Genomic DNA, 26,074 nt, shown 5'->3' with positions numbered 1-26,074 from the left:
ATAATTCTTATTTATATAGCACAGTTTCTGATTAAAAGAGAAAAATAATTTACATCTTCTTTATGAACTAAAATGTTGTCAAAACAGACACATGGTCAATCAGTGATCTTTACTAACCAGTATAGTGCTGTTACAGACATAGGTTCTTGCCTACTAATATTTTTATGTATTGTTTGTGACCACTGGTTCAAGACCTCATTGGCCCCATTGTAATTACAGAGTCTGCTTATCTCAGTTTTTTAAAATATGAAGCAAAAAACCTCAATGTATTCTCAGCTTAATCAGCAAATGTTAATATGCTAACAAGATGAGATTATGAACAATTACAAAAACTTCTTCTTAAAATTGTCATCAGGAAGACAGTATCCTTTCCTTGCCAAGGAATTATTATTATATTTAATTTCCAAAGGTTTTGGTTTTAGAGAAAGCACTTAAAAAATTACCAGCAATCTTGCATTATAAAATGATAGCGTATATTTTTGAGGCACATTACGCAGTTTCCCTAAAAGTTAAGTGTCCTCCAAAAAAGGGTATATAAAAAAGTAATGGTTCCATATGGGAGGTTATATTTTAATAAACTTCTATGTAGATTCAGAGAATTTAAATGGATTTTTATATATGTGCTAAATCGTTTTTTTCTCTTTCTGTGGTCCCAAATGCATCTATTTTGCTAAGAACTGTTAGAATAAAATAGCTCCCCATTCATATATACAAAGCACACCAGACAAGAATACAGATCTTTTTTCTTCCTGTATTACTACAGGGAACTGAGAATGCTTATTGCCAGAGGCTTAGAGTGATAGAAGGTTGTGTTTATACAGGAGGGCAGTGGATCTACTTTGATGTGTTTAGCCAGAATTCAATAGCCAATGTTTTTGTTAACTGCCTGTAGAGTTTGTAGATGGTAATTATGATATGGCATAGTAGTTGTCTTTGATGTTTAGAGCCATGTAAAGAAAATACGCTTATTACTGTTCCTTTGGCATTTCAATGTTTTAGAGTCTCATTTATCAAATATGTATATCATGCAGGTGCCCCCTACGGAGACAGTTCCTCAGATCAAAAAAGAAAAACATAGTACACAAGCTAAAAATAGAGCAAAAAGGAAACCTCCCAAAGGAATGTTTCTGTCTCAAGAAGACGTGGAGGCTGTTTCTGCCAACGCCACGGCCGCCACAACGGTGCTCAGGCAGCTAGACATGGAGTTGGTCTCCATCAAGCGGCAGGTACCGCGGGTCCAGTCCTGGGTGCAAGGGCTAACGGTGCTCCAGAGGCCTTTGCATGTTTCACACCTAGCTGTGCTCTTCAGAGATCTCTAAAGGGCATTTTGTTTCTAAGGAATTGGACAGAAGATCTTAGGTACTGATCCGTTGATGTTTCTTAAATTAACTTTGAAATTGGAGATATATATATATGCATGCATATATAGTAATGGTGAGAGTGTGTGTGTGTCAGTGATTTTCACAGTGTGAGCACACCCACCACACAGCCACCCTCTTGATCAAGAAAAGAAATGCTGCCTCTGGAGCCCTGTTCATTTCCCCTTGTAGTCCCTGCCCTTCGGGGACTGAGCGTTGCCTCCAGCACCTCACTAATGCCCCTCTCTAATGCCCCTCTCACTCATTACCCACCTTCTTTGAGTAGCTGACCACTCATCTGACTTTTTAAACCACACATTATTTTTATCCATTTTTTGAATTTTATATAAACAAAATCATACGTTGTGGTTTCTTTTATGCCCAGCATTCATTCAACATATGAGATCCATCCAGGTGGTATAGAGCCTTAGATGTTGTTCTTTCTCGGTATTGTATAAATATCCTATGACTACCCATTGTATTACTAGCAGATATTTTAGGCCATTAACAAATAATACTGATATGGTTTTTATATGACTCTTGGTGTGTTATGTATGCATCTTTGTTGGATACATACCTAAGAGTAGAATTGCTGAGTTACAGAGCATGCATATGACCAGTATTTTATCTTATTTTATATTATTTTATTTTATTTTATTTCACTTCACTTCATTTTCTCTTCTCTTCTCTTCTTTCAAGGGGAGGGGGTTGTGCAGAGGAAGAGAGAAAGAGAATCTCGAGCTGATATGGGGCTTGATCTCACAGCCCTTGAGATCATGACCTGAGCCAAAACCAATAGTTGGATCCTTAACCAACTGAGCCACCAAGGTGCCCCTGTCCGGCATTTTCAAAAACAATGCCAAACAGTTTTCCAGGGTGGTCATGTCAGTTTATGTGAGTTGGGTTAAACTACATTAGGGCTTACTAACTATAGCCCTATTGACATTTGGGGCTGGATAATAACTTGTCATGAGGAGCTGTCCTGTGCATTGTAGGGTGTTCAGCAGCATCTCTGGCTTTACCCAGTAGATGCCAGTAGCACCTTGCCCCCATCAATTGTGCCAACAGAAATGTCCTCAGGCATTGCCTGATTATACCCCCCTCGGTGTGGGGGCAGAATTACTTCCTCCTTCCCATTCTGAGGCTTGCTTGCCTTTTCACTCTCTTAATAGTTCATCTTTTGATGAAATATTTAATTTTAAGGTAGTCCAGTTTCTCATTCTTATCTTTTATGGTTAGTGCTCTTAAGTTTTGTTAAGAACCTTTCCTCAGGTTATGAAGCTGTTCTCCCATGCTATCTTAAAAGTGTTGTTTTCCCTTCACATTTTGATCTTCAGTCTGTCTGGAAATGTTTTTCTGTGTGTGCTGTTACATGTAGGGTTGATACTTGTGTTTTCATGTGGATAGCGAGTTAACAGTACTCTTGATTGAAGACTATCCTTTTCTCACCTCAGTGTATTAGGACCTTTGTTTTAAATCCTGTGTCCGTAATGCATGATCTGCTTTGGCGTTTTCTGTTGTTACTCTGGTCTGTGTGTCCATTCTTCACCGATAATATCCTGTCTTAATTATATGTACCTTACAAATCTGGGTATCTGGTCTAGATTTTAAGTTCTCCAAGATTGTCTGTTCTGGCCTTTTGTGTTTCCATATAAAATTTAGATTCACTTTCTCAGTTTCCAGAAGAAGAATTCCAGAATTTTTATTGGGATTGTATTGAATGTGTAGCTTAAAATAGAGAATTAACATTAAACTGGAGAACTAACCCAGGACTCACAAACGTGTTCTGTCCCCCACCGACACAGATCTGTAATTCCTCGGTATTTTGCCATTTCTGTGTCCAGGGCTTTGTCAGAGTTACCCTAGATGTTTGGTACGTTATGATGCTCTTGTAAAGAATACTGTTTTTAAAATTAATCCTTTTCTAATTATTTGTGTCTCGTATGAGGAACGGCTCATCATTTGAACCTGACTTTACACGGTACATTTAAACTGCAGATTGAACTGAGTAGCCTAATGTCCTTTCATTAGTGCCCCGCCTCTCCCCCATCCTTCTCTGGAATTCAGGGCAAATTGTGGTGGACTGATGGTTTACTTTTCGTTTTTGCTGCTTTTGACTTGTTGATCTTGATGACTCCAGGGAGGGTTAAATAAGAGGCCAACCATCATTTCACAGATGAGAAGAGGGGGCTGCGGGCCGGGTCTGTCCTCTCGTGTCAGGTGGCAGCACAGAACAGGACCAAGTGTTCCCTGTGCAATCAGAGGATTGGCTTCTAGTCTTGGCTGCTGGCACAGCTGCACCCTAATCTTAGGAGAATCACTTAATCTTTCTGGGCCTCTTTTCAAATGAGGAGATTAATCCTTCCCTGCCTGATCTTACAGGCTATCTGAGGGCTGCTTCATAAGAGAGCATTTTGAGCTCTGTTTGTGCTGGAAGAGCTCTCTGACTGGGGCTGTGAGCTCCCACATGCATTTTCAAGGGGACTCGTTTCCCCCTCCGCTGAGCGAGTTCCTAACGCTTGCCATTCAACGTTAATACATGGAAGAAAGAAAATGAGACACCTTCTTCCATGGAGGTGTGACTGACGCTACAGTCAGATAGATAAAACAGTCTTTGGTTTCACAGTCAGGGTCAGGAGCAGGAATTTTTTATTGGAAGGTAGCTACTCCGAGTTCACACTGAATAGAGAGGGTTACGTCTCCAGTGAGGAGACGAGTCGTTTACCCCCCACAGCCTGTCAGGGCTGCTGCCAAACGCACTTGGCACTTGCCGATTCACAGTGGCCCCCGGTCCACACACTGGGCCTATTCTCTGGATGCCTCCGTGTGTGGTGGGGTCTCAGGGAAGGGCTTGCCATGAACATAGCAGAAAACCTGACTAACAGCAGCTTAAACAATTCAGAATTTATTTTTATCAAATAGCAAGACACCCCAGCGCCAGTGGTTACTGGCATCAGCCCGTCTGTTCAGTGGTGTTGTCGAGGACCCAGATTCTTCCACATTTTCTCCTCTGCCATTCTTAGTGTCCTGGCTTTTTGCCTTGCTGTTGTCTCACATTGGAAGCCTCAGAAGCCATTTTGTAGCCTTCACATCCGCGTTCAGGGCAGAAGAGGAGGAGTTGGAGGCGGAGCTAACCCGTCCGTCCTTCTAGCAGGAAAAGCTTTAACCTTTCCAGGAAGTCCTATACTTTCTGCATGCCAGAGCCTTGCGGGACGGCTCCTCGTAGCTCCGAGGAAGACCACCAGCCTCTATGGAAGGTGCTTGTGAGAAGGGGGCTGGGAAACAAACGTCTGTTAGATTAGCCAGCAGCCAGTGCCTGTTGCATTAGGTCTTTCTGAGTGGAGAGTAAGACAGCCACACAATAAAGTAGAGGAGTCGCATACACAGCGGGGATGTCTAGGTAAGGCACCAGGCCACGTCGACTGCTTTTTTTGTTTTTTTTTCCTTCAATGCTGATTACTTTCATATTCTGTTTCTTATGCAGCTTGTTCCCACTCTGGCTTCCTTTCTAGTTGGCGTGATGTTGGCAACTAAACCCTATTCTTATTCTGATAGTAAATACCGAGTATTTCTGACAAGGAAAATACATTAGGAAGAGAGATGAAGGTCAAGGAGAATTTAGAGCTAACTTTTAGTTCAGAATTTGTGGATGTTTTGCCGTGTAGTCATGTATGTAATCTCTGTGCTGCTTTATTGATTTTAAAGAGAAAACGCATGTGGTAAATAGGTTGGTCTTCTTAGAAAACATATGTTACTTAATCACAGTGCAATATATCCCCAGTTTTATACATATGTGAACAACAAGTTGGAACAAATAGAATAACATCTTTAATTGGAGGCATGGAGTATTCTAGATTGCTGACTTTTGAGAATTCGCTAATTCCCTGTCACAAGTTTCTGGGCCTAGTTTTTAGCCTAAGGAGAGTTCAGTGAACATAATCTTGAATGTCTTACAACATTTTATGGGTGGTTGGTGCCCGAGAGCTCCGAGCAAGAGTCTTAAGACCCTGCTGTTTGATCGGGTAGCCAGTAGACACACGTGGTCATTTAAATTCAAGCTTGGATTAAAGTAGAAGACATGAAAAATCTGATTCCTTAGTTGCATAAGCTACATTTCAGGTGCTTAGTAGTAACATGTGGCCGGTGGCTCCCGTGTCAGGTAGCCACAGCTGCAGAATATTGCTGCATCAGAGAACATTCTATGAGGCAATGCTGCTCTGAGAGCTTGGCGTCACTGTCCCAGCAACTCACTGTGAATCAGTTTCTGGTACCAGTTTATTTGACTTGTACCTTTTCAAAGATAAACTAAGGCAAATTTCAGTAAATTAGGGTCCTCGGTTTTGGTTTTACTATAGAGTAAATTTTGTACACATTTCCTATATTTTTCTTTTCAGTTGTTTTTATGTTCTGACTTGACAGTAATACAAAAAGATTTGGCATGGGCTGTATTTCTGGTAGGCTTTAAGGCCCTTACGAGTGGCAAACAGGCTCACTTCGTGGTCCCTGACAGCGCTAGTCTTACTAGGCCACCAGTCCCCTGCACATCTCCACTCCCTTTTAAACCTTTTAGAAGAAGTAAAAAACATAGGAAAGGAAATGCAAAACTAGAATCCTATAAAACATAAGTACTTGAGAATGAAATTTTCACCTAAGTATAAAAAGATTTGTAGAGGAGAGAATTATTAAAGTGTCCATGAGACCGTGTCCCTCACCACCGTCTCTTCTAGTCTCCCATCCCTCCCCTACCTCTCAAAGCCCTGCTTTTCTTTATTTGTCTTAATCAGGTTGCTGCTTTTGAGGGCACCTTCTGCTCATGAGTGTCTTTGAGGTTTTATTTGGGAAAATGAATCTTTCTCCCCTTGCTTGCTTTTTTTTGCCCATGGGATTATTCAGAAAGGAAAAACCCTAGGGTCTGAGTCCCCTTGGTACTTGGCCTGCAAATGCCTCTGCACGTAGGGTTGAGCGGGAAGGGCCCATTCCCATGACCCAGCTCATTCAGGAGTCCATGCAGAAGTCAGCAGGAGCCATGGATTGATTCACTGTTTGGTATTGTTTGTGTCTTTCTTTTGATTAGGTAGGGGCAGTGAAAGATTCAGTGCATCGAATCCAAACAATAATGTGGAAAAGATAATTTGTGAGAAAGGAAAGAATTACAGTTGATCAAAATTAGGCTTGTGGGAAACTGACCTATTGCTTTTTTCTCCTCATTAAAGAAGGCTGCACTGTGGGCTTTTGCCCTCTGTGGTGCCTGGACAGACAGTGCTTGGGGCTCTGGGAGGCTGCACCTGCAGTCCTGCTCTAGCGCCTATGCCTCTTCTCTTCGGCCTTGACTCTGCCTGCTCTACTGCTTGAGCTCAACTTTGTGTGGCGGGAAGCCCAGGCATTGCCCGTCTTTTATGTCAGACTGCAGATATGCTCCTCAGGGGACGAACTATTACCAAATGATGAGTTAGGACTGTGCACACAGGAGCCCTTTCACCACCACGCCCTCCTCCTTGTTCCTTGTTTGCTGCTCTAAGCAAGTCAAAGCATCTAGGTAGAGGCTCTGAAGGGATACTGTAGGGACCTCAAATCTTGGCTACCATACAGATCAGGTACTTCTTTGCTCTTGGTTTTTTTGACTTTTTTTTAGTTCTGTTTTCGTTTCATACCTTTATAAAAGTTTTTCATTTTTAAAATTAAAATATCTTCTTTCTCTTAGATTCAGAATATTAAACAGACAAACAGTGCTCTCAAAGAAAAACTTGACGGTGGAATAGAACCATACCGGCTTCCAGAGGTAGGATTATGTTGACATCATCTTAGAAGTCCTAGCCAAGTTTTATGTGCTTAAGAATTTAATGCCTATATAATATATCTCCAGTATACATCCCATAAAAGAAAGGTATAGACACAATTTTGAAAACCTAGTTGATGTTGAAATTCTGATAGGAGAAAAAATAAGATTCATTAACTCCCATAAGGACATACACACCTGTAAATGTATTATGCTCATATGACTCATTTGGATATGCAGGTCATTCAGAAATGTAATGCACGTTGGACCACAGAAGAACAGCTTCTCGCGGTACAAGGTATGGGCAGTCCTTCTTGTGGCCTTGAGGCTGTGGCAGCCTTTAGGAAAAGACATGCCTCACCCCACTCCCATCCCACCACTTGTGGGAGTGTGTTGGGTTCTGAATGGTCGGAAAGTACAAAACCCCAAAAGCAGATTGCCAGAATTTTACGGTTGGAGGTATTCTAGTCCTGGGGATCCTGAAGAGAGGAATGCATAATGTCCATAGCCACAGGGTGCTGGCTGGGTGACTTCAGGTGTCTTGGGACACGTGATAGATAGATGGTGCAGATTTCCAGATGACTGGATCATACTGGACTTCTTGGATCAGTCATCTACGAAATCGATCTACGTTGCTGTTTTTTCCCACTGGTGTAATACATTAAGATAGTGCCTGCTGTTAGAACCCCCGCGTGTTTTCTTATCTAGATAAGGAAAGGGTAAGTCTCAGTTGTGTGGGTTTTTCAAAGTCGTTTTTCCCCTGTATTGAAAAACAATGCTCTCTTACATCCTTAGCCATCAGGAAATATGGCCGAGATTTTCAGGCAATCTCCGATGTGATTGGGAACAAATCAGTGGTACAAGTGAAAAACTTCTTTGTAAATTATCGACGCCGCTTCAACATAGATGAAGTTTTACAAGAATGGGAGGCAGAACATGGTAAAGAAGAGACCAATGGCCCCAGTAGCCAGAAGCCTATCAAGTCCCCGGATAATTCTATCAAGATGCCTGAAGAGGAAGACGAGGTAAATCTGAAACAGTAGGATCGCTGCCAGGTTCATGCTTGATATTTGGTTTCTTCTTTGATGGCCTTTCTCAGCTGTAGAAATATTTTTAGCTCTCAGCTCTGTTAGAGACTTGACTTTTACCTATAAATACCATAATATGTGTGTTGATACCAGTTAGTTTTTGGTCACTAGGTATATTATTCATATTTTAATTCCTGTACAAATTCTTAGTTTCATCCTGGTTTCCTCCAGCCTCAAAATATTCCACATTACCAGCATTTCTTAGATCAAGTAAGAACTCAGCCATAAAACAGTAAGTTGGAAGTGCCTTGAGCAGTGGCAGTCAAGCTCAGTCATGTAAAATGGGTTGTCATCTCAGTGGGAGGTTAATGAACTTAACTGGTGAATCGGCATAGCTAGCCATCCAGGAGCTCCTGGGTCTGTCTCTGCTGTCCCAAATCGTCCTGCCTTTGATGCAGTTTGGGGATAATGGGTTTAAATATTGATGGAGATAGTTCCAGGTTGTGTGGTTGGCTGGACCTTCCAGGCTGGTGGCTGACATTCTAGCTGTCTCCAGGATAGCCGCCCCGATCCCGTCAGCCGACTCAGCACAGCTTAGGCAACCAGGTTACTGAGGCCGCACGTCCCCATCTGCTTCCTCCTGGGACAGGGCTGCTGGCCATTTCCCCAGCTAGTCTGACTGGCCCTGCTACATGTATTTACCCCCACTCCCACAGACGAGGAGAATGGGGCTAGGCAGGGGTTCATTGCCGATCATTTGACATTTGAGTTTGTTCACTGACACGAAACTCCAAGGATTAATTGAGCTTTACAGGAAAAGTCACTTTCTTATCAAAGCTTCTCCCAGACCATACAGGAATGATTTGAAATTACCTATTTTGTATTGTCTGTGCTCCCCCTTTACTCTAAGAGGCTGGTTATAAAAGCGGTCCAGAGCCCCCCCTCTCCTGACCTGAGCACACAGAGTGCCTCATGAGGGAGAGCCCCTGCCCAGCATGCCGTAGATGGGGCACCCCGTGCCTCTGCGCCAATTTGAAAGGCCACAAGGCACTTATATCCGTCAGAAGGGTGTTAAAACAACCTCATTTTGTTAGACTCCTTAGAGTGTTCTGCCAGAAAATCTTTGTAATAAGTGTACAGAATTTGTGTTATTAGGGGCGCCTGGGTAGCGCAGTCGTTAAGCGTCTGCCTTTGGTTCAGGGCGTGATCCTGGTGTTCCGGGATCGAGTCCCACATCGGGCTCCTCCGCTGGGAGCCTGCTTCTTCCTCTCCCACTCCCCCTGCTTGTGTTCCCTCTCTTGCTGGCTGTCTTTCTGTCACATAAATAAATAAAATCTTAAAAAAAAATAAAAAAGAATTTGTGTTACTAATACTGTGTTTCCCGAGCCACACGTATGCGTGGCCCAGCCTGAGACCCTGGAACCTAGCAGCATGTGAGCAGAGGGAAGGGGTTTGCAGCTTTTAGCAGTAATTCTTGTCCTGGTGCTAGTTGCCACTTTAGCAACAAATTAACTTCCCTCACATCCTGAACTCAACTTAAAAGCATTGAGAGATGAGAATTACCAGAGAAGGAACATTAGAATTTGTAAAAATGACAGCTTTCACGTGTGTTTTCCAGCTTTAGTCCCAGGAAGCAGAAATAATAGGAAACTCTGGCTCTCCTTCTTCTTCAAATTTAATCAAAGTGGGTGTTGGCAGGGTTAGCCTAAAAAATGTGGTTGTATATTTGGGACCAAAGGCCATCACCAATGGGGTGGGATGTGAATTCTTTCCCATATACTTTTCTCCCTTTTCTTAAGCCCGGTTCATTCACTGACAGTTACATTTCTTTCTTTATAGTCCAGAAGGGCCATTCTTCATGGTCCACTCACCACGTTGATTGCACATCAAAATACCCATATAATTCTCTTCTCAGTCTCTGGGAGCTTTGGCTCACCCTTGACCGCCTTTCCTACCAAGCAGCATGTCTTCATTTCTCTCTGGTGGTTGATCTTCCATGTGTCTGTTTGCCCAGCCTTCTCTTCAAAACCACTGCTAGTACCTGACTTCTCTTTAATGTGTGATCTTTATGTTATCTATAAACCTTCTCACCTCTGTAGTCATTTAAATCCCCCCCATCACACGCTTTATTCCCTTTTCCTTGGTTTCTTCCTTCCTTCCTCCTTCCCTCCTTTCCAAGATTTTATTTATTTGAGAGAGAGCAAGACCAAGAGTGGTCACAGAAGGAGAGGCAGAAGGAGAAGCAGGCTACCCACGGAGCAGGGTGCCCAATGCACGGGACTCGATCCCAGGACCCCGGGACCACGACCTGAGCCAAAGGCAGATGCTTCACCGGCTGAGTCAGCCAGGCGCCATGGTCCCTTTCTTCTTATACTCCTTGTTGTACCAGCCTTCCCACTCTACCACCGTGCTTTTCTCTTCTCTGTGTGGCAGTTTGCAAAAGGAAATCAGTCTGTAAGGACCAGCCGCTTCTCTGTGTCCATGAGGGGCCTGAGGGAACTTGTTAGAATGTTGGTTAATTGTCTTTCTAGTCAGTGCCCAGAACTGGGTGCCCTTGTAATTTCTCATTCTTGTGTAATCTGTGGAATCCAGCAGCTAAGAAAGAGGTCTGCTAGTGTCTTGCACACCCCTTCTGCCCTCAGATTTTATGTGTTAAATGTAGCACAGGGAGGAGGACATCAGAATTGCCTGAAGCTCCAGTAACGTAATGGCCTGTTAGCTGTAGGCTTTTTTTCCTTCAAGGCTGAGAAGGGAAGGCAGCCCATGGGTTTTGAGCTTTTGAGATTCCGAGTTCTCTGAAGTGGACAAAGATGTAGTACAGAGCAGGGGTGGGTACGTGTCAGAACGGGTGAGGGGATGCTAGACAGGACTGGGTCAGAGGTAGAGTCTCCCTTAAAGTTACAGAATGACCGAATGTGTTACTAGTGAGGAGAAATCTCCTGACCTGACTAACAACTGTTCTCATAAATTGTGATGTCATCCGAAGGAACTGCTGTTTTCAGATTTGGGGTTCATAACCCAGTGGTTTCCCTAGCAATAAGCGAGACATCAGGAGGGTAGCAGTGAGCACTAAGACACCTTGTAACCTTCTGGTTTGGGTCTGGGAGTCTGTTTTAGTTAAGAAATGCCTTTGAGGCTGGAGTGCCTGGGTAGCTCAGTCGTTAAGCATCTGCCTTCAGCTCAGGGCGTGATCCCGGCGTTCTGGGATCGAGCCTCGCGTCAGGCTTCTCCGCTGGGAGCCTGCTTCTTCCTCTCCCACTCCCCCTGCTTGTGTTCCCTCTCTCACTGGCTCTCTCTCTCTCTGTGTCAAATAAATAAAATCGAAAGAAAGAGAGAGAGAGAGAAAGAAAGAAAGAAGGGGGAAGGGGAAAGGGAAGGGAAAGGAGGAAGGAAGGAAGGAAGGGAAAGGAGGAAGGAAGGAAGGGAAAGGAGGAAGGAAGGAAGGGAAAGGAGGAAGGAAGGAAGGATGGAAGGATGGATTTTAAAGAACCTGCGATCTTAGCTGTCCTGTGGGTCCCTGTGTCCCAGCGCAGGCCAGTGGCTGTTGGCTGAGTGGGGTAGGTGCCGTGGCCTCTGTCCAGCCAGTGCTGACATGCTGGAGTGCTGCCTTTGGCCATGCGCTGTGCTGACATGCCCTTTCCAGGGATTTTATCTAATCCTGTGGAGTAGACATCACTATTGTGTCTGTTCTGCAGATGAGGAAACAGACATTGGAAAAGAAATAACTCATCCAAGGATCCACATCTAGAAAGTGACAGAGCCAGGATCTGAGCCTGAGATATCTGGCTGTGGAGGCCGCCTTCTTACCCTGCTTGCCGTGCCCAGGCCCTGCCCTTAGGAACACACCTGTGTGCAGGATAGACAGGTGGCCCGCACCCTCTCACCCTGTCTCGCCACACCAGAAGTAGCAGTTTGTGGTGTTTACCTGCTCTTTGATTCTTTTCCCCCCCTCCCTTCTCTCCTCAGGCTGCTTCTGTTCTTGACGTCAGATATGCATCTGCTTCATGAGAAACTCTGGTAGCTTTGAGCACTTGGTATGGACGACTGTGTTATCCAGGATATCAGGTATTACAAGACATCACCTAGCCATCTGCATCACATCTCTGTGGACAAAGCAGCTATTACCAAAAAAGGCATACACTTCCAGTCCTGTGCTCCATCTGCCTTAATTCTGTGCTCGTTCCTCCATGTTGGCGCCACTTTCCAGAGAGCCCCTTTGCATCTCTCACACTCTGCCTAAGTGCTGGGGAGTCTCGTGGCCTGCACGCCTCCTGTGACTCTGGGGACCCCTCCTCAGTTGAAGCTCCTGAGCCCCACCAATGGCCGCTCTGCCCAGTCAGCAGCTTCTTCAAACAGGTAGTCCACTTGGAAGGCACGACTCTGTTCCTGCATGGCCTGCAACTTCTACTTTGTGCATAATGTAATTTTCAGAGTGACTGTGACCCTGTTGGCCTTTTAGAAAGTTTCTCTTGTTCTTTTCTGAGGCATCCACCTAATTGATATCATGCTTCTTTGGAAATCACAGTATACTGGCAGACTGCATTATAACCTCCATTGTGCCAAACATCGTGAGACAGCTCACATTTCCCCAAACATTGGGTGTAATTAAGGTTTGTAAATTTAGCTGGCTTAAATCTCGCCCTTCTCCCTTCCCAAGTAGTAGAAAGCTCATTCACAGCAACTGTCCTTGGACACTAGCTTAAAGGGAACATGGACCTCAACACTTTCTGCCTTCAGCTTTCAGCATTGTAATCCCAGGACAGGAGCCACCCTGTCTTTTCCAGATCCCCCCCTGCCCCACCATACAGCTCCAAGAGATGCGGTCCATACCACTGTACCTGGTGCTTGTGCATTGGAATTGGTGCCTTCTCCTTTTGGCAACCATGTTATCGATCCTTTTTCTGTTTTAGTGTCTTATTTCTTCTTTAAAGTTTTTGCTTGCCAAAGATAACATCACTGAGATTAGGAGACAGGGGAGAAATTGCTGCAGATTCTGACAGAGTGCAGATTTTAAATGTCAGGTTAGCTCAATAAAGGGTATTAGAATAGCTGGTGAGGGTTTTATAAAAGCTACACATTGTTTGTTCCCCATTCTATTGGTATGCCTGGCCTTCTACGTGTCGCTCCGTATAGCTTTTTTTGTCCTTCGTGTACTGATGTGATCATATAAACACCATCCTTTCTCTTTTAATATTATAGTACAGGACAGAGAAGTGATCAGTTTATTGGCTCTACTAAGGCCAAGACGAAAAGAAACAATGTACAAAGTGGTCTGTAATGCCTTTTGGTTGGACTGGGAACAAGTAAATGTTTCTGATAAATGTTCTGAGATTTCCAGAATGACTTATTCTCGTACCAGACTGTGGGCCCGCTGCAGGGCTGAGGGATAGACTGTCAGACTGCGTTCTCTTGTAACCTGTGTCCCGCCCACGGTCAGTCCAGCCTGCACTAAATATGTTGAAGGAACTTTTGTTGTTGTTGTTTTGCATCCTTTAAATATTTTTCCTGCTTTCAATACCAAAAAGAAAAAAAAAATGCAGATGCTTTAAGGCACAAACAGAATTCTTAAGAATTTAAAATATGCAATTAAAATTTGATGTGTTTTGACTCCCAAGCACCTTGCTCCCCCCCCCCCTTTTTTAAGTCAGCTGATTGTCTCTTTAGGAAGAGGGTCAGCTAGAAACCTAGACTGTTTGGAATTGTATGTTTTTAGAAATCTGGAGAAAGATCATTCACAAGGGGAGTAAAATGGGACTTTCCCAACTTTGGTCATCTTGTCCCCTACAGGGTGTCTGTGGGTCAGGTAAGAGCGTGTGAAGAACATCCGAGGAGGCCAGAGGGCAGTCACAGCTTGCTGCTCCTGCCTAGATGGAGCATAATAACACAGCATAATAACACTAGACATGAGGTAGGGTTTGTTTTGGCTCGTATCATAAGCCTGCTGTGTAATTGGAAAATGGCGGGTAAATCATGGAGAGAAGGTGGCAAAAGTTTTGCACGTTGCTTAAAGGGGACACTAGGCAAGGAGCGAGGCCATAGGTTCTCTTTGCTTCTTCTCAAGGCCTCCTTCCTCTTAACGGAAGCGGCAGGCCGTTTACTGCAGTGGGTCTTGTTCCACCAGTAGGTCTGTTCCTCTCTGCACGCCCGGGCTGTTTTCCTTTTGGCAATGCGTGAGCGCCGCATGCTAGTTCTTGGGGAGCGTGGCAGGCAGCGCAGCAGCCCCGGGCTGCTGTGTGTATTCTGCACCATCCCCTCACGTGCTCGCCCGGTCCTGAGGAGTCACTGCGCCAGTGCACTTGGTCGACCACCGCAGCCCGGTTCTGGCTCTCTCCACGGGAAGGGGGCATTGTTGTCATTTGCCAGAAGGAAGAAAGATGGTTGTCTTTGACTCCTTCCTTATAGTTTCAAGCATAACGTAGCACTGTGTTTTAAACTGTTTCATTACACTGTCTTTGCAATGATGTAAATGCAAGAAATCACTTAGCTTTAAAAGCTGAGTGATGAATCTTATTTATGTGAAGCCCCTTTTTAACATATCAAGACTTCGGTGCATCAGCAGCTTGTGTTTGGATGTGTAAGGGTCCACAGTGGCAACTGCTTCGGATGCAATGTTCACTTAAGCTTTGTCTTCTTAAAAATTGATCAATGTGAATGTCATAATTATATATATATTTTTGTGGAAAATTTCTCCTAAGTATAAGTTATTGTGCAAAATAGAGTACCATTGAAGCAAACGATAGTTTTAACTTTTAGTTTAGAAATCCTAAAAGATATAAATTGTATTACATATGCATTAAAAGTTTGTTTTATTTAATTTTATGTAGGTGTGTAAAGTGTTAGGTAAAAATTGTTTTCACTTATCCATTTAAACACCTTGTTACTTGAATATTGTGTTGACTGGTCTGAAACAGTGATCGATCCTGTAACATAGCTCTTTTAACCAGGAAGGCCATGCCTCAGTTGTGCTCATATGGCCGGTGGCACACAGTCAGGCGCTGGTGTCCGTAGGAGCCGGCAGTTAGTGTAACACACCCACTGCGTGGTCTTGGTGTATTTGTGCCCACCAAGACACCAGTTTCTCAAAATGGTATTTGATAGTTTTTAACCTATAAGACCCTTCGATGGTCACCAACCTCTCTAATCAAAAAATGAAAAGGAAAAAATTGTTGAGTTTTACAAGCTTACTGTGGTGGACTAATTAAGCAGTTGTTTTCTGTGTATGAAAGTTCCCTCAGATACCACACACCACTATAAGTGTGCTCATTGTCACTTTAAATTTCAACTATGCCCTATTTTTGTCTTTCTAAATATCAGATATACTATTGGTATAATTGCGTACCAAAAATAAGCCAAACAGTGCATTACACTAACTGGATCCCTGCTTAACGGAGCAAAGGAAAGATGGAGCCAACTCAAACGAGAGCCTCGTTTCCTCTCTCGTCCAGCCTGTGTCTAAGCCCAGTGACCCAGGATCCAAGCTTTCAGTATCAAGTGAAACTTGGCTTCATGTTGACTCAAGGTAGTTAGCTAATCTGAATCTAGTGATCTTGTGCAATGCTCAAAAACAAACACTCTTTCCGCCCCTCCCTGGACCCTGCCGCTTTCCTCCTTACACTAAAGCACAATTGCAGGTATGTTACAATTCAGAAGAAGGAAGGTCAGGAGAGTCTATGCATGTCGTGTGGTAATGAGTGTTTACAGTCACCTTCTCCGAAAACTAAAATTTATACTGGAGTGGATAGTATTCCATTATGTAGACCTATCAACTTTGCTAAGTGCTTTTTAGATTGCTTAAAAATTTTTCAAGATTTTAAAGATGTATAAGGTTAAGTTTGCAAATATAATGGAAATGCTGTATATCTTTTGAAGTGATAAAATCCACGTTGGAGTTTTAAAGAAAATATGTTGTAATAATGCTGTTGTAAGTAATATTTTAATGTCTCTTTTTGCCTGTTTTCTATATCAGCACACTCATTGTGGTGAATGTTCATAGCATTATAATTGCTTAGCCATTGAATGATAACATTTGTTATAGTGGAGATCAAAAAATTTATTTGTGAAATTCTGCAGAATTCATTTTTCTATTTCTAATATTTGCTGAAGTTAAATAAAAAATTTTCAAGCCATTGATGTAATAAAATATGAGATAGAACCATTTTCTACAACCTCCCCTTTCCATCAAATCAGTGCCCCGCCCTAGTGCATAGTGGGGTTTTGTGTTGGGCCTTGGGGTTTCAGAACGTAGATGCCCCCCAGACCTACACCCTATGGAAGCAGCCACGGATGCCTTCTGTGTTTAGCCTTTGGCTCTCCTTGAACTGCATTTTTTTTTTATTTTAATGTACGATGACCTTATGGTTGGGACCAAGCTGAGGTACCTGAATTCATAAAAGTTGGCAGCTGTTGAGGGCTTACACTTTAAGGTTCAGTGAGAGGACTTTTTTTTCCCCATTAGTGGTTTTTCTCTTTTCAGCGTGACCAGGCTTGACTCCTGGATGCTGGCCTCTGCACGGCCCTGGACTGTGGCAGTGAAGAGGCCGACCACCGCCTTGTCGCCTCTGGTGTGCCGAGAACGGACACAGCTCTGACCTCAGCACCTCCGAGCGGTATGAAGAACACTCAACACCCACCGGCCACCTCCGCGGTCTCTGCTTTTGTAGCCAGAATGTAGGATCTGGCTAGAGAACTGCTCGAGGAGCCTCACTTCCAAATCCAGCGCTGCTTCAGGCAGCACTGAAGATCTGCAGATGGGGTCCCTCTCCAGGCGTGATTCGGCAGAGGGTAGAAGGGGGTTCGCAGGACGCCTGTGAGAATTCCTTGCCCAGTCACCACACTCGGTGTCACAGGGAGGATGCCGCGTGCTGCCCGAGGGTCTCCGTGGGTGACACCTGAGGGCAGCACCCAGGAGGGGCGGACAGAGGCTCAGAGGCCTCCACGTGTGGCTTGTGGAGGTACCTCATGGTACCAAAAGCAGCCTGGGCTGTCCTGCCAGGAGGTGGAAGCAGAGAAACTGAGGGAGAGTGCAGGTGCAGGGAGGGAGGAGAGGAGGGTCAAGGCTGAGGAAAGGATATGGCCCACTGTCAGCAGTGTTGGACGTCTGCCAGGATGGGAGCCAAACAGGCTGCTTGGGCTTGGCGTCCATTGCCTTAGAAGAGTGACCAACACTAAGAAAAGGAGGTGGAGGGAGCTGGGGCAGTGCTGAGGGGAGGGCTCCCAAAGTCTGGCCTAGACCACCACACCTGCGCGGGGCTTCAGGCAGCAGGGACACATGGCATGGGTCCTGACATCGAGGGTGCTGGAGGGAGCACAGGCCCCGCTTGTGTCTCGGGCCCCAGCGCCCCTGGTCTCGGCCGGCGCTGCCGCCCGGCTTCAGCAGGTGTAGCTGACCACTCCCCTGAGTGGGAGGCGGTGGCGGCTGGGCCAGGGAGCAGGAGGAAGTTCGGGCGCCAGTGGGCAGCCCCCGCGGGCCACGGTGATGACCGACTGGAAACGGTCCCTGTCGCTTCTCATCCCCCACTCCTGTTCCCTGGAGTCACGTTCAGAATCAAGCCCTCCGCATAGGCACTGCTTTCTGGTGCACTCGCGGCCAAGAACACAACGGGGGCGGCAAGAGTCTCTCTGCCGGCAGGTGTGTCTGGGGCGTGATAGCTTCTGTGGAAAGGAGAGGCCTCAAGAGCACTTGGCAGCCTGTATTTCGGGACCGGGCGTGGCAGCGCCCCTCCTCAAGTCCTGGCTGTCCCCACTCGGGCCAGAGAAGGCGTGTACTGAAGGCCAGCCTACCGCGTGAAGTCCCGTAGCCCTGCTGCTCAAAGCCTTGGCCCTCGAGTCTCCTTCCTGCCCAGCCGTGAAGACCACGCTCACACCCGCTGCAGCTGCTGCATGCTTGGGGCCTCGGTAGAGGCCGGGCGAGCTCCTGGGGGTTCCTGATGGAACCCGCCCCCCAGGGCAGCCTCCCAGGGATGAGACCCTGAAACAACTGCTGGCCTTCCTGCTCTTTCAGCTCTTCTTCCCTGGACTGTTCCCCCACCTGGGTTCCCGTTAGCCCCAGAGGCCTGACCGCACTCGCACCAAGCTCCACTCCTGTGTCCGTACCTCCGTGCGACCCGTCCAGAACGCTTCTCCCCTGCTCCTTATCGCAAGTTCTCCTCGGTGTATGCACTGCTGTGTATCTGGTCACCTACCTCTGAATCCCCCTCGCGGCTCCCCCCATTCCTAGTGCTGGCGACAGCCCGAGCCCTTCCTGGGCCACTCATCTCGTCCTGACACTCTTGCTGCCCTTCTCTCATCCGCTCCTCGTCCCCCAGCTGTCAGGGCTTTTTACTGCTTAGAACGGTCTGTCTGCTTCTACAGAAGCCCAGCCCTGCCACGTGACCTTTCCGCTTCAGGAACGTTCTGTGCTTGTCTGGGCTGCAGTGCCTGATCCTGCCTCCACAACGTCCACCTCTCCACTGGACTGTAAAGAAATGACTTGAGATGTTTCTTACTCTCTGAAGTAGGTAAGCGATGCAGTGGGTATGGAAGGCATGCGGTGGGAAGTGAGTCCCCGCCCTCCACCCTCTGACCGCCCTGTCCCCTCCAGGGGCTGTCACCGGTCCCTGTGCCCAGCACAGCCTCCAAGCACTTGTGCAAATAACCATCTTCTGTGCAAGTAACCTCCGAGGCATCCTGTTGTATGCCTGCCTTTTTTCACCTGACGCACCAACATCTTCCTCTTTCGACACATACGTGTCACGCGGCTCCGTGTCTCTGTTGGCTCCGTGGTCGTCTGGTTTCGGTCCTCTGGTTAGGACTGTGATGATGTCTTTGTACTGTCGTCAGTGCTGGGCAGAGTGATCCTGTGTGGTGTCGGCAGCCTGGGAGTAACCGTTTGATCTTGCCTACCTGCCAGTGTAGCTGTAGAATGAATACCTAGGATTGGAACTTCCGAGTCCAACGACCCATTGATGCTCACACCTGACACAGACCCTAATTGTCTTCCAGAGAGGTCGGAGCAGCTCCTCCTTGCATTTCTGTTGCCCTCGCATCCTTCCCACACTTGGTAACCAAGCCCTTGATCTGAGGTGTCTGCTAAGCTCTTTGGGGCACTGGGTTGTCTGAGATCCCAGCCCCGGGTCTGGGCAGGCGCGGGCGTCCCCTGGCCTCTCGTTCATGTTGGGCCCAAGTAGAAGCTTTGCTGAAGGGGTCTGCTGATTCTCCTGTGGTGAAGACCCTATAATGAGGTATTTTGTGTATGGTGGCTCATGGCACTTCATCGATTGGAAATAAATGTGCCAACAATTAAGTCTTATATAGTGGATAATTGCATAGCAAATTATTTGTGGTTTTTAGTAATAATTGCTTTATTTATTGAAGATTGCCTTGCCCCCCCCAAGGACAAAATACGCTTTATTTGATTTACTGCTCATAGCACCTACCAGACTATCATGCCTGTTTTATAGAAGGAGGGACTGAGACTGCAGAAGAACGCCTTCCCCAAGCTGGTCAGCCGGAGTCTGTTTAGACTCCAGGATGCTGGCTCCCGTCCCCGCTCAGTGATGGCATCTGTTGTGATCTTGGTCACACCCTCAGCCCTGCAGGCCCGGCTCCTTACCTGTGAAGCCAGGGTGATACCCTTTATTTTATTTTATTTTTTTTTTTAAGATTTTATTTATTTTACAGAGAGCACAAGCAGGGGGAGGGACGGGGGAGAGGGAGAAGCAGGCTCCACGCTGAGCAGGGAGCCCATCGCGGGACTCCATCCCAGGACGCTGGGATCATGATCTGACCCGAAGGCAGACACTTCGCTGACTGAGGCCCCCAGGCGCCCCAAGGGTGACACTCTTTAAAGGGTGGTGAGGGGAGCCAAGATGGTGCGCAGAAACACTTCAGTCTCGCCCGGTTTCCTGGTGGAAGAGACACCTGATCCGTGGCTGGTCCTTTCATTCTGTCAAGACAGGTCTTAGTGGTATGACCACTGCGGGCCCCTCCTGTGGGGCAGGGCAAGGCGGAGCTGCTCGAGACCAGTGGCCTGCACACAGAACACTTCTCTCCATAGATTCCTGCCTCCAGTCCTTGCCCCAGGCCAGTGATCACCACGTGCTTTTGGTGGCATACTCTGACCACACATCTGCTTGTGTATTCACTGGCAACTGGCACGCAGTTCTTGCGATTAGCTTGTTCCAAATGAGTAAAACAAACCAGCAGTTCTACACCCACTATTCTGACCACGACTGACTGTCCCCGGCCAGATTGTTCTGAGGTGTGGGCTGACTGCTGTCACACAGGTGGGCCCCCACTTTGGAAAGGAGGGGACTGAGGCCAGAGAGGTGAAGTGACTTCTGCAGGTCACTCAGCTAGTAGGTGGTGGGTAGCCCTTGAGACAGAACTCACGGAGCGCCGCTGCCGTGGCTGCTGCTAAGTGGGCCGAGCCGGGGCCAAGGGGTCTGGGGTACAGCCTCTTCAGTTTGGCTACAGCCCTAGCCGGCACATCCTGAGCCTCCCTGCCACCCCCAAGTCGGTCTGGATCACAGGCCCAAGCGCCATTGCTGGGATGCCCTTTCCTGCCGGCAGCCTCCTGTCAAGCCCTGGCTGCGGGCACGTGCTCTTCCTGCAGAGGACGACCAGCACCATCGGGATGGTTCCACTGCGCTGCTTGGAGCGCAGCACCTGCCCCAGACCTGCATGGCACCCCATGCTGACAACCTGGCATCCGGCCCTCCTCTGCCACGACCTGCCTGGTCCTTCCGACTCCTGTGGCCCTGGGCTGTCCAAGAGGACTCGCTGCCATCCCGCCACCTTGTCCTTTTCCGGGCCCTTACTGAAATACTGCCTACAACTGAGGTTCAGCCCACAGTCCCTTCCTCAGCAGAGTAACCCCTGGCTGCTCTGCAGCCCTGGAACACTGAGCCCGGTCCCAAGTGGGTGCCCGTGTGCCACCAAACAGCCTCCCCAGCAGAGCTAGTATGCGACTCGGCCTTGGTGTGGCCCTGACCACAGGTGGCCCTGATGATGTCTGCTTAGGGAACACAGCCAGAGCGACAGCCTCGGAGTCCCCGTGCCTCCTGAGGTCACTTCCCCTAACCCCGGGCTTGCTCCGCAACTCACTTTATTTGGTGGACCCTTAGCAAGTGGGCCAGGAGCTTTAGGGGTGGCCTTCTCTTGCCACTGAGACCTCTGCTGCCCTGTGAAGAAGCCTGGGACAACCATGTGGAGACAAGTGACTCGGCTGATGGCGCAAACCACCAGACCTGGGAGTGAGGCCTGTAGCCGCAGCGGAGCCACCAGGAGACCCCATGAGTGACCTAAGGAGGCCAGTAGAAGAACTGTCCAGACGAATCCAGGCTGCTGTCCCACAGGACCGTGAGCACGTGGAATGACTGCAGCTTTAGGCCACCAATTCAGAAGCGGTTTGCCTCTGGCAGCAGATACCAAGACGCGGGGAGAGGGGTGGGGCCAGGGGCATTTGAGAAGGGTCAGGCTGCAGAACAGGGCCAGGCTTTTGGTGCCTGGGGTGCTGCTCGGATCCCCAGCTCTGAGAGGCAGTGTCACAGATCCCTTCCGGGAGGCAGCTGCAAGCTGCTGTGTCCTGCCTCGAGGGCTGGCAGTAGGGAGTCCTCACAGGGACACTTCGCTGTTGGGAAGCACTGGCGGCCCCTTGGTGCTGTTCCTCTGAGACCCCAGAGCCAGGCTGCAGCCCACGATGGACTGAGCATATTTGTTGTGGGCAGGCAGGTGCTAGGGCTTTCTTGGCAGTTGCTCTCAACAACCTTCCAGGCTAGACTCATAAGTCTGGGTCCTGCTGGCTGATCACCTTCTTCATTAAGGAGATTCAGGATTGAAATGCTTTCCCTACTGGCCTCTCCCCTCATTCCTTCCACCCACATTGTCCTTGCCTTCCTGCTCTAGCCTCTGTGTGCCTGGAGCATCTTCTTCCAGCTTTGAGGCCAAATCGTGCCTGGCTAGAAACTGGGGGCTTGGATCCTGTCCCTGAGTCGCTGTGACCTTAGGCAAGCTTTAGTCCCTCCGTATTCTCTTCCCCTCCTGGGAAGAGAGGGGCATTCCCTCTTCCTTTAGGTGACGAGGCAGGGAGGTGGCCATCCAGCTGCCTCCCTGACTAAATGACAGATATTTCCCCAGCTAACCTAGATTGGGTTGCAGGTAGAATGAGGCTGGGGAATGTCCCAGTCTTTCTGGGAGCAGCCAGGAGGACTGATGTTCCTAGAGGCCTGTTCAAGCAAAGTGCCAAGGCCAGCATGCTCTACACAGCCCTTAGGCACCCTTGGCACCCAACAGCAGGATGGGGAGCGGAGCTGGGGCTGCCTTAGAGGCAGCCAGCCTGGAGCCTGAGGCCCAGTCCCTGCTCTGCTGCATGGGGTCAGGGGAGTCATTCAGTCGCTGGGAATTGTGGTAAAAGGAAACGGTGCCTTGGGTTCATTTGGTTGTCAGCAAGTATTTGCTGGCTCCCGTAGTGTGGCCCTGGAAGAGTGACTGAGCAAGACTGGCGAGGTCCCTGCCCTCAAGGAGCACACTGTCGGGGAAACAAGGAAGTGGGAACAACCACATAACTAAAATAACCACGGGCTTCCTGTGATGAGATTAGTTGGCTAGGCTGGGATGGACCAGAGGGTAACCACTGGCCCATCTCAGCCCAGAGCCTCCTGCCCTGTGCGGCATCTGAGAAGGCCTCGTCAGGCAGCTTTGGTTTAACTTCAGGACACGGAGCCCATCGTGCCAGGAGCATAATCCATCCACGAGCCAGGGTTTGGTAATTAACAGGTTTAGCTGCTGAATGGGTTGAAGGCTCTCAGCAGCGGGAAGGCAGCCCTGGATATGAGGCATGAAGGCAAAGGCAGGCAGGTCCCCAGTGCAGCATGACCTAGGCTAGGATGTGGACCTGCCCTTCCTTACATCCCCACCTCCGAGCCCAGCTTGTGGTCTCTGAATGCCATTTCCCAATAAAAGGAACCAGGAATCTTTGGAGAAGTGGCTGGTTTCAGGTATGGCAGGAAGTGTACAAGGAGAGCCTGGGAGTCTTGTGCCACAACCTAAAGAAGCACCCAGAAAATAATGGAGTTGTATCTAGAGGACATGGAAGGCAACATAAGAGGCCTCCCACTGGCCTAACATGGACCAGTTTGCTATCAAAAGCATAATGACTGATTGAAATGCAGCCAGTAGAAGAATCCAAAAGTTCATAATGATAATACAACACCCAGTGATCACGCCTGGACACTAGAGGGTATCATCACATGCATTCAACTTTCCTATCCAAACTTTTCAGGACACTCCAATCACCAGGAGCAAACATTTTTTACAGAAGAATTCCAGCTCATACATGCAGAAGGACATGAAAATGACTCAATTCACAGCCTACTGTAAAATCATGGACCTAATCACAAATCATTGGTGGCTGCTAAAACTTACATCGAGTAGATGGGTTGGCAGAGAACTTGGTAACAGATCAGGCTGAACCGGAATCTACCAACAACCTCAACAGTCCTCAGAGAGGACTGTGGGAGATGGCAGAGTAGAAACAGTGGGGATCTGTGTCTCCACCTAGACGACAGTTATACCAGCAGAATCTGCCTGACAACGTTGTTTTGGAAATCTGGAGCCTACTGAAGCCTTGCAACTTCCCAGGCGGGTCTTGGACAATAAATGGTGATGGCAGTCCCTCAGTTTCAGCTCATGGCATCACATACAGCAGATACCCAGCCCCATGGCAGGCAGCGGGGGCCCGTTCCTGGAGCTGCCTGTGGGAGCAAGAGTCCTGTCCTCCAAATATCTGGATCTGTATTCTGACCATGGAGGTGCAGACACAGAGGCAGGTAGACATTATTGCTGCAGGCCCCTCCCCCTCAACAGAAACAACCTCCAGGGACTTCAGGGACCAACACTTTGACCCCCCCACACCCCCATTTTCTCTTTCCCCTCTGGGATCCAGACATTGAAGACTAGGACATCCAAAAGGAATTGCACATATGGAGGAAATTAGAAAGTCACTGCACCATTCAGGAAATGTCCAAGGAAGCCCAAAGATTACACCTCAGGCAGATCCCTGGCACATGGTGGCCTACATCAATAAGAACAAAACAACAACAGTGGCAAAGGTTGAGGAAGGCAAGGATCTAATCACCAGAGTTACCACATTATTAGATTCAAATGTCCAGTTTTCAACAAGGACAAAACATACAAAGAAATGGTCCATTCAAAGGAAAACATAAACCAACAGAAACTGTCCCTGAGGAAGAGCAGATGGCAGACCTACCAGAGTTTAAACGACTGTCGTAAAGATGCTCAGGGATCTAAAGGAGGATGAGGAAAAAGAAAACAATGTATTAATCAAATGGAAATCACAATAAAGAGATAAACTTACAAGGAAACCAAAAAAAGTCCAAAGCTGAAAGTACAATACTGGAAATGAGTAATTTACTGGAGGGATCCAACAGCAGATTAAGCAGGCAGAAGAATCAGGAATTTAAAGATGGGATCATTGAAATGATCAAGTCTGAGTCAGAAAGAATAAAGATTGGTGAAAAGTGAACAGAACCTAAGGGACCATCAGATAAACTAATGTACTGACTGTGGGAGTCTCGGGAGGAAAAGAGTGCAGTGAGAAATTATTTGAGGAAATAACAGCCAAAATTTCCCAAGTTTTATGAGAGCTACAAATATGAACATCCAGGAAGCTCAGCGAACCCCAACTAAGATGTGTCTCCCCAAGACACATTGTAGCAAAACTGTCCAAAGCCAAAGACAGTCTTGAAAGCAACAAGAGAGAAGCAAGTCACTACATAAGAGGGACCCTCAGTAAAATAATGAGAAGTTTCTCTTCAGGGGGCCAATATATCAAAGGGCTGAAAGAATCCTACATCTAGCAAAACTGTCCTTCAAAATTAAGACAAGATAACCAAAAGCTGAGAGAGTTTGTCACCACTAGACCTGCCCTGCAGGAAATCCTCAGGGCACCCCTGCAGGTCAGAATGAAAGGACACTGGACAGTAAGTGGAAGGTCTGTGAAGAAATTAAGACCTCAGTAAAGGTAATACACGGGCAATTATACAAGCTACTATTATTGTGACAATGGTTTGTACCTCCACTTTTTTTTTGTTTTGTTTTCTGCATGATTTAAGAAACTAACATTTTAAAAAATCAAAAGCTAGTATTATTGTAGTCTCATTGTAACTCCATTTTCCCCTAAATAATATAGAAGACTAATGCATTAAAAGAAAAGCAATTACTAGCTTAAGCTGCTGGACACACACATATAAAGTTGCAGTTGTGACACTGAGAACTGAAATGGGTAGGGAGAGCTGTAAAGGGGGAGAGTTGTATGTTATTGAAGCTAAGTTGGTATAAATTAAAATTAGGGTTTTATAATTTCGGGATGTTAAATAGAATCCTCATGGTAACCACAAAGAAAACAGTGACAGAATATATATTCAGAAACGAGAGGGGAACATATTGCACCACAGAAAAATCAAATAAATGCAAAAGAATACAGTAATACAGGAATTAAAGGACAAAAACCTATAAGAAGTGTAGAAAACAAATAAGATGGGGGCGCCTGGGTGGCACAGCGGTTAGGCGCCTGCCTTCGGCTCAGGGCGTGATCCTGGTGTTGTGGGATCGAGCTCCACATCAGGCTCTTCCGCTATGAGCCTGCTTCTTCCTCTCCCACTCTCCCTGCTTGTGTTCCCTCTCTCGCTGGCTGTCTCTATCTCTGTCGAATAAATAAATAAAATCTTTAAAAAAAAAAAAAAAACAAATAAGATGACAGAAGTAAGTCCTTCCTTAACAGTATTTAAATGGAAATGGATTAAACTCATCAGTCAAAAGGCAGAGATCGGCATGATAGATTTTATTTTATTTTTTTAAAGATCTACTTATTTATTTTGAGAGTGTGTGTAAGCCCACATACTCATGTGCACATG

The 26,074-nt window shown here is 47.0% G+C and overlaps 1 protein-coding gene across 1 annotated transcript in view; it reads left to right on the top strand.

The window, feature by feature from the left end:
• Positions 1 to 25,620, top strand: part of RCOR1 (REST corepressor 1) — a 130,733-nt gene extending 105,113 nt beyond the window's left edge. Inside the window, exons 8-12 of the mRNA XM_026515261.4 lie at positions 1,032 to 1,226; positions 7,060 to 7,137; positions 7,375 to 7,432; positions 7,930 to 8,159; positions 12,129 to 25,620. Of these exons, the coding sequence (XP_026371046.1) occupies positions 1,032 to 1,226; positions 7,060 to 7,137; positions 7,375 to 7,432; positions 7,930 to 8,159; positions 12,129 to 12,170 (603 nt within the window). The 3' untranslated portion in view covers positions 12,171 to 25,620. The remainder of the gene's footprint in view (positions 1 to 1,031; positions 1,227 to 7,059; positions 7,138 to 7,374; positions 7,433 to 7,929; positions 8,160 to 12,128) is intronic.
• Positions 25,621 to 26,074: the final 454 nt, after the last annotated feature.

The sequence above is a fragment of the Ursus arctos genome, unplaced genomic scaffold (assembly GCF_023065955.2).
Source record: "Ursus arctos isolate Adak ecotype North America unplaced genomic scaffold, UrsArc2.0 scaffold_25, whole genome shotgun sequence".
NCBI lineage: Eukaryota > Metazoa > Chordata > Mammalia > Carnivora > Ursidae > Ursus > Ursus arctos.
The sequence above is the reverse complement of the archived record's forward strand: the minus strand, read 5'-3'. Positions and strand labels throughout refer to the sequence as shown.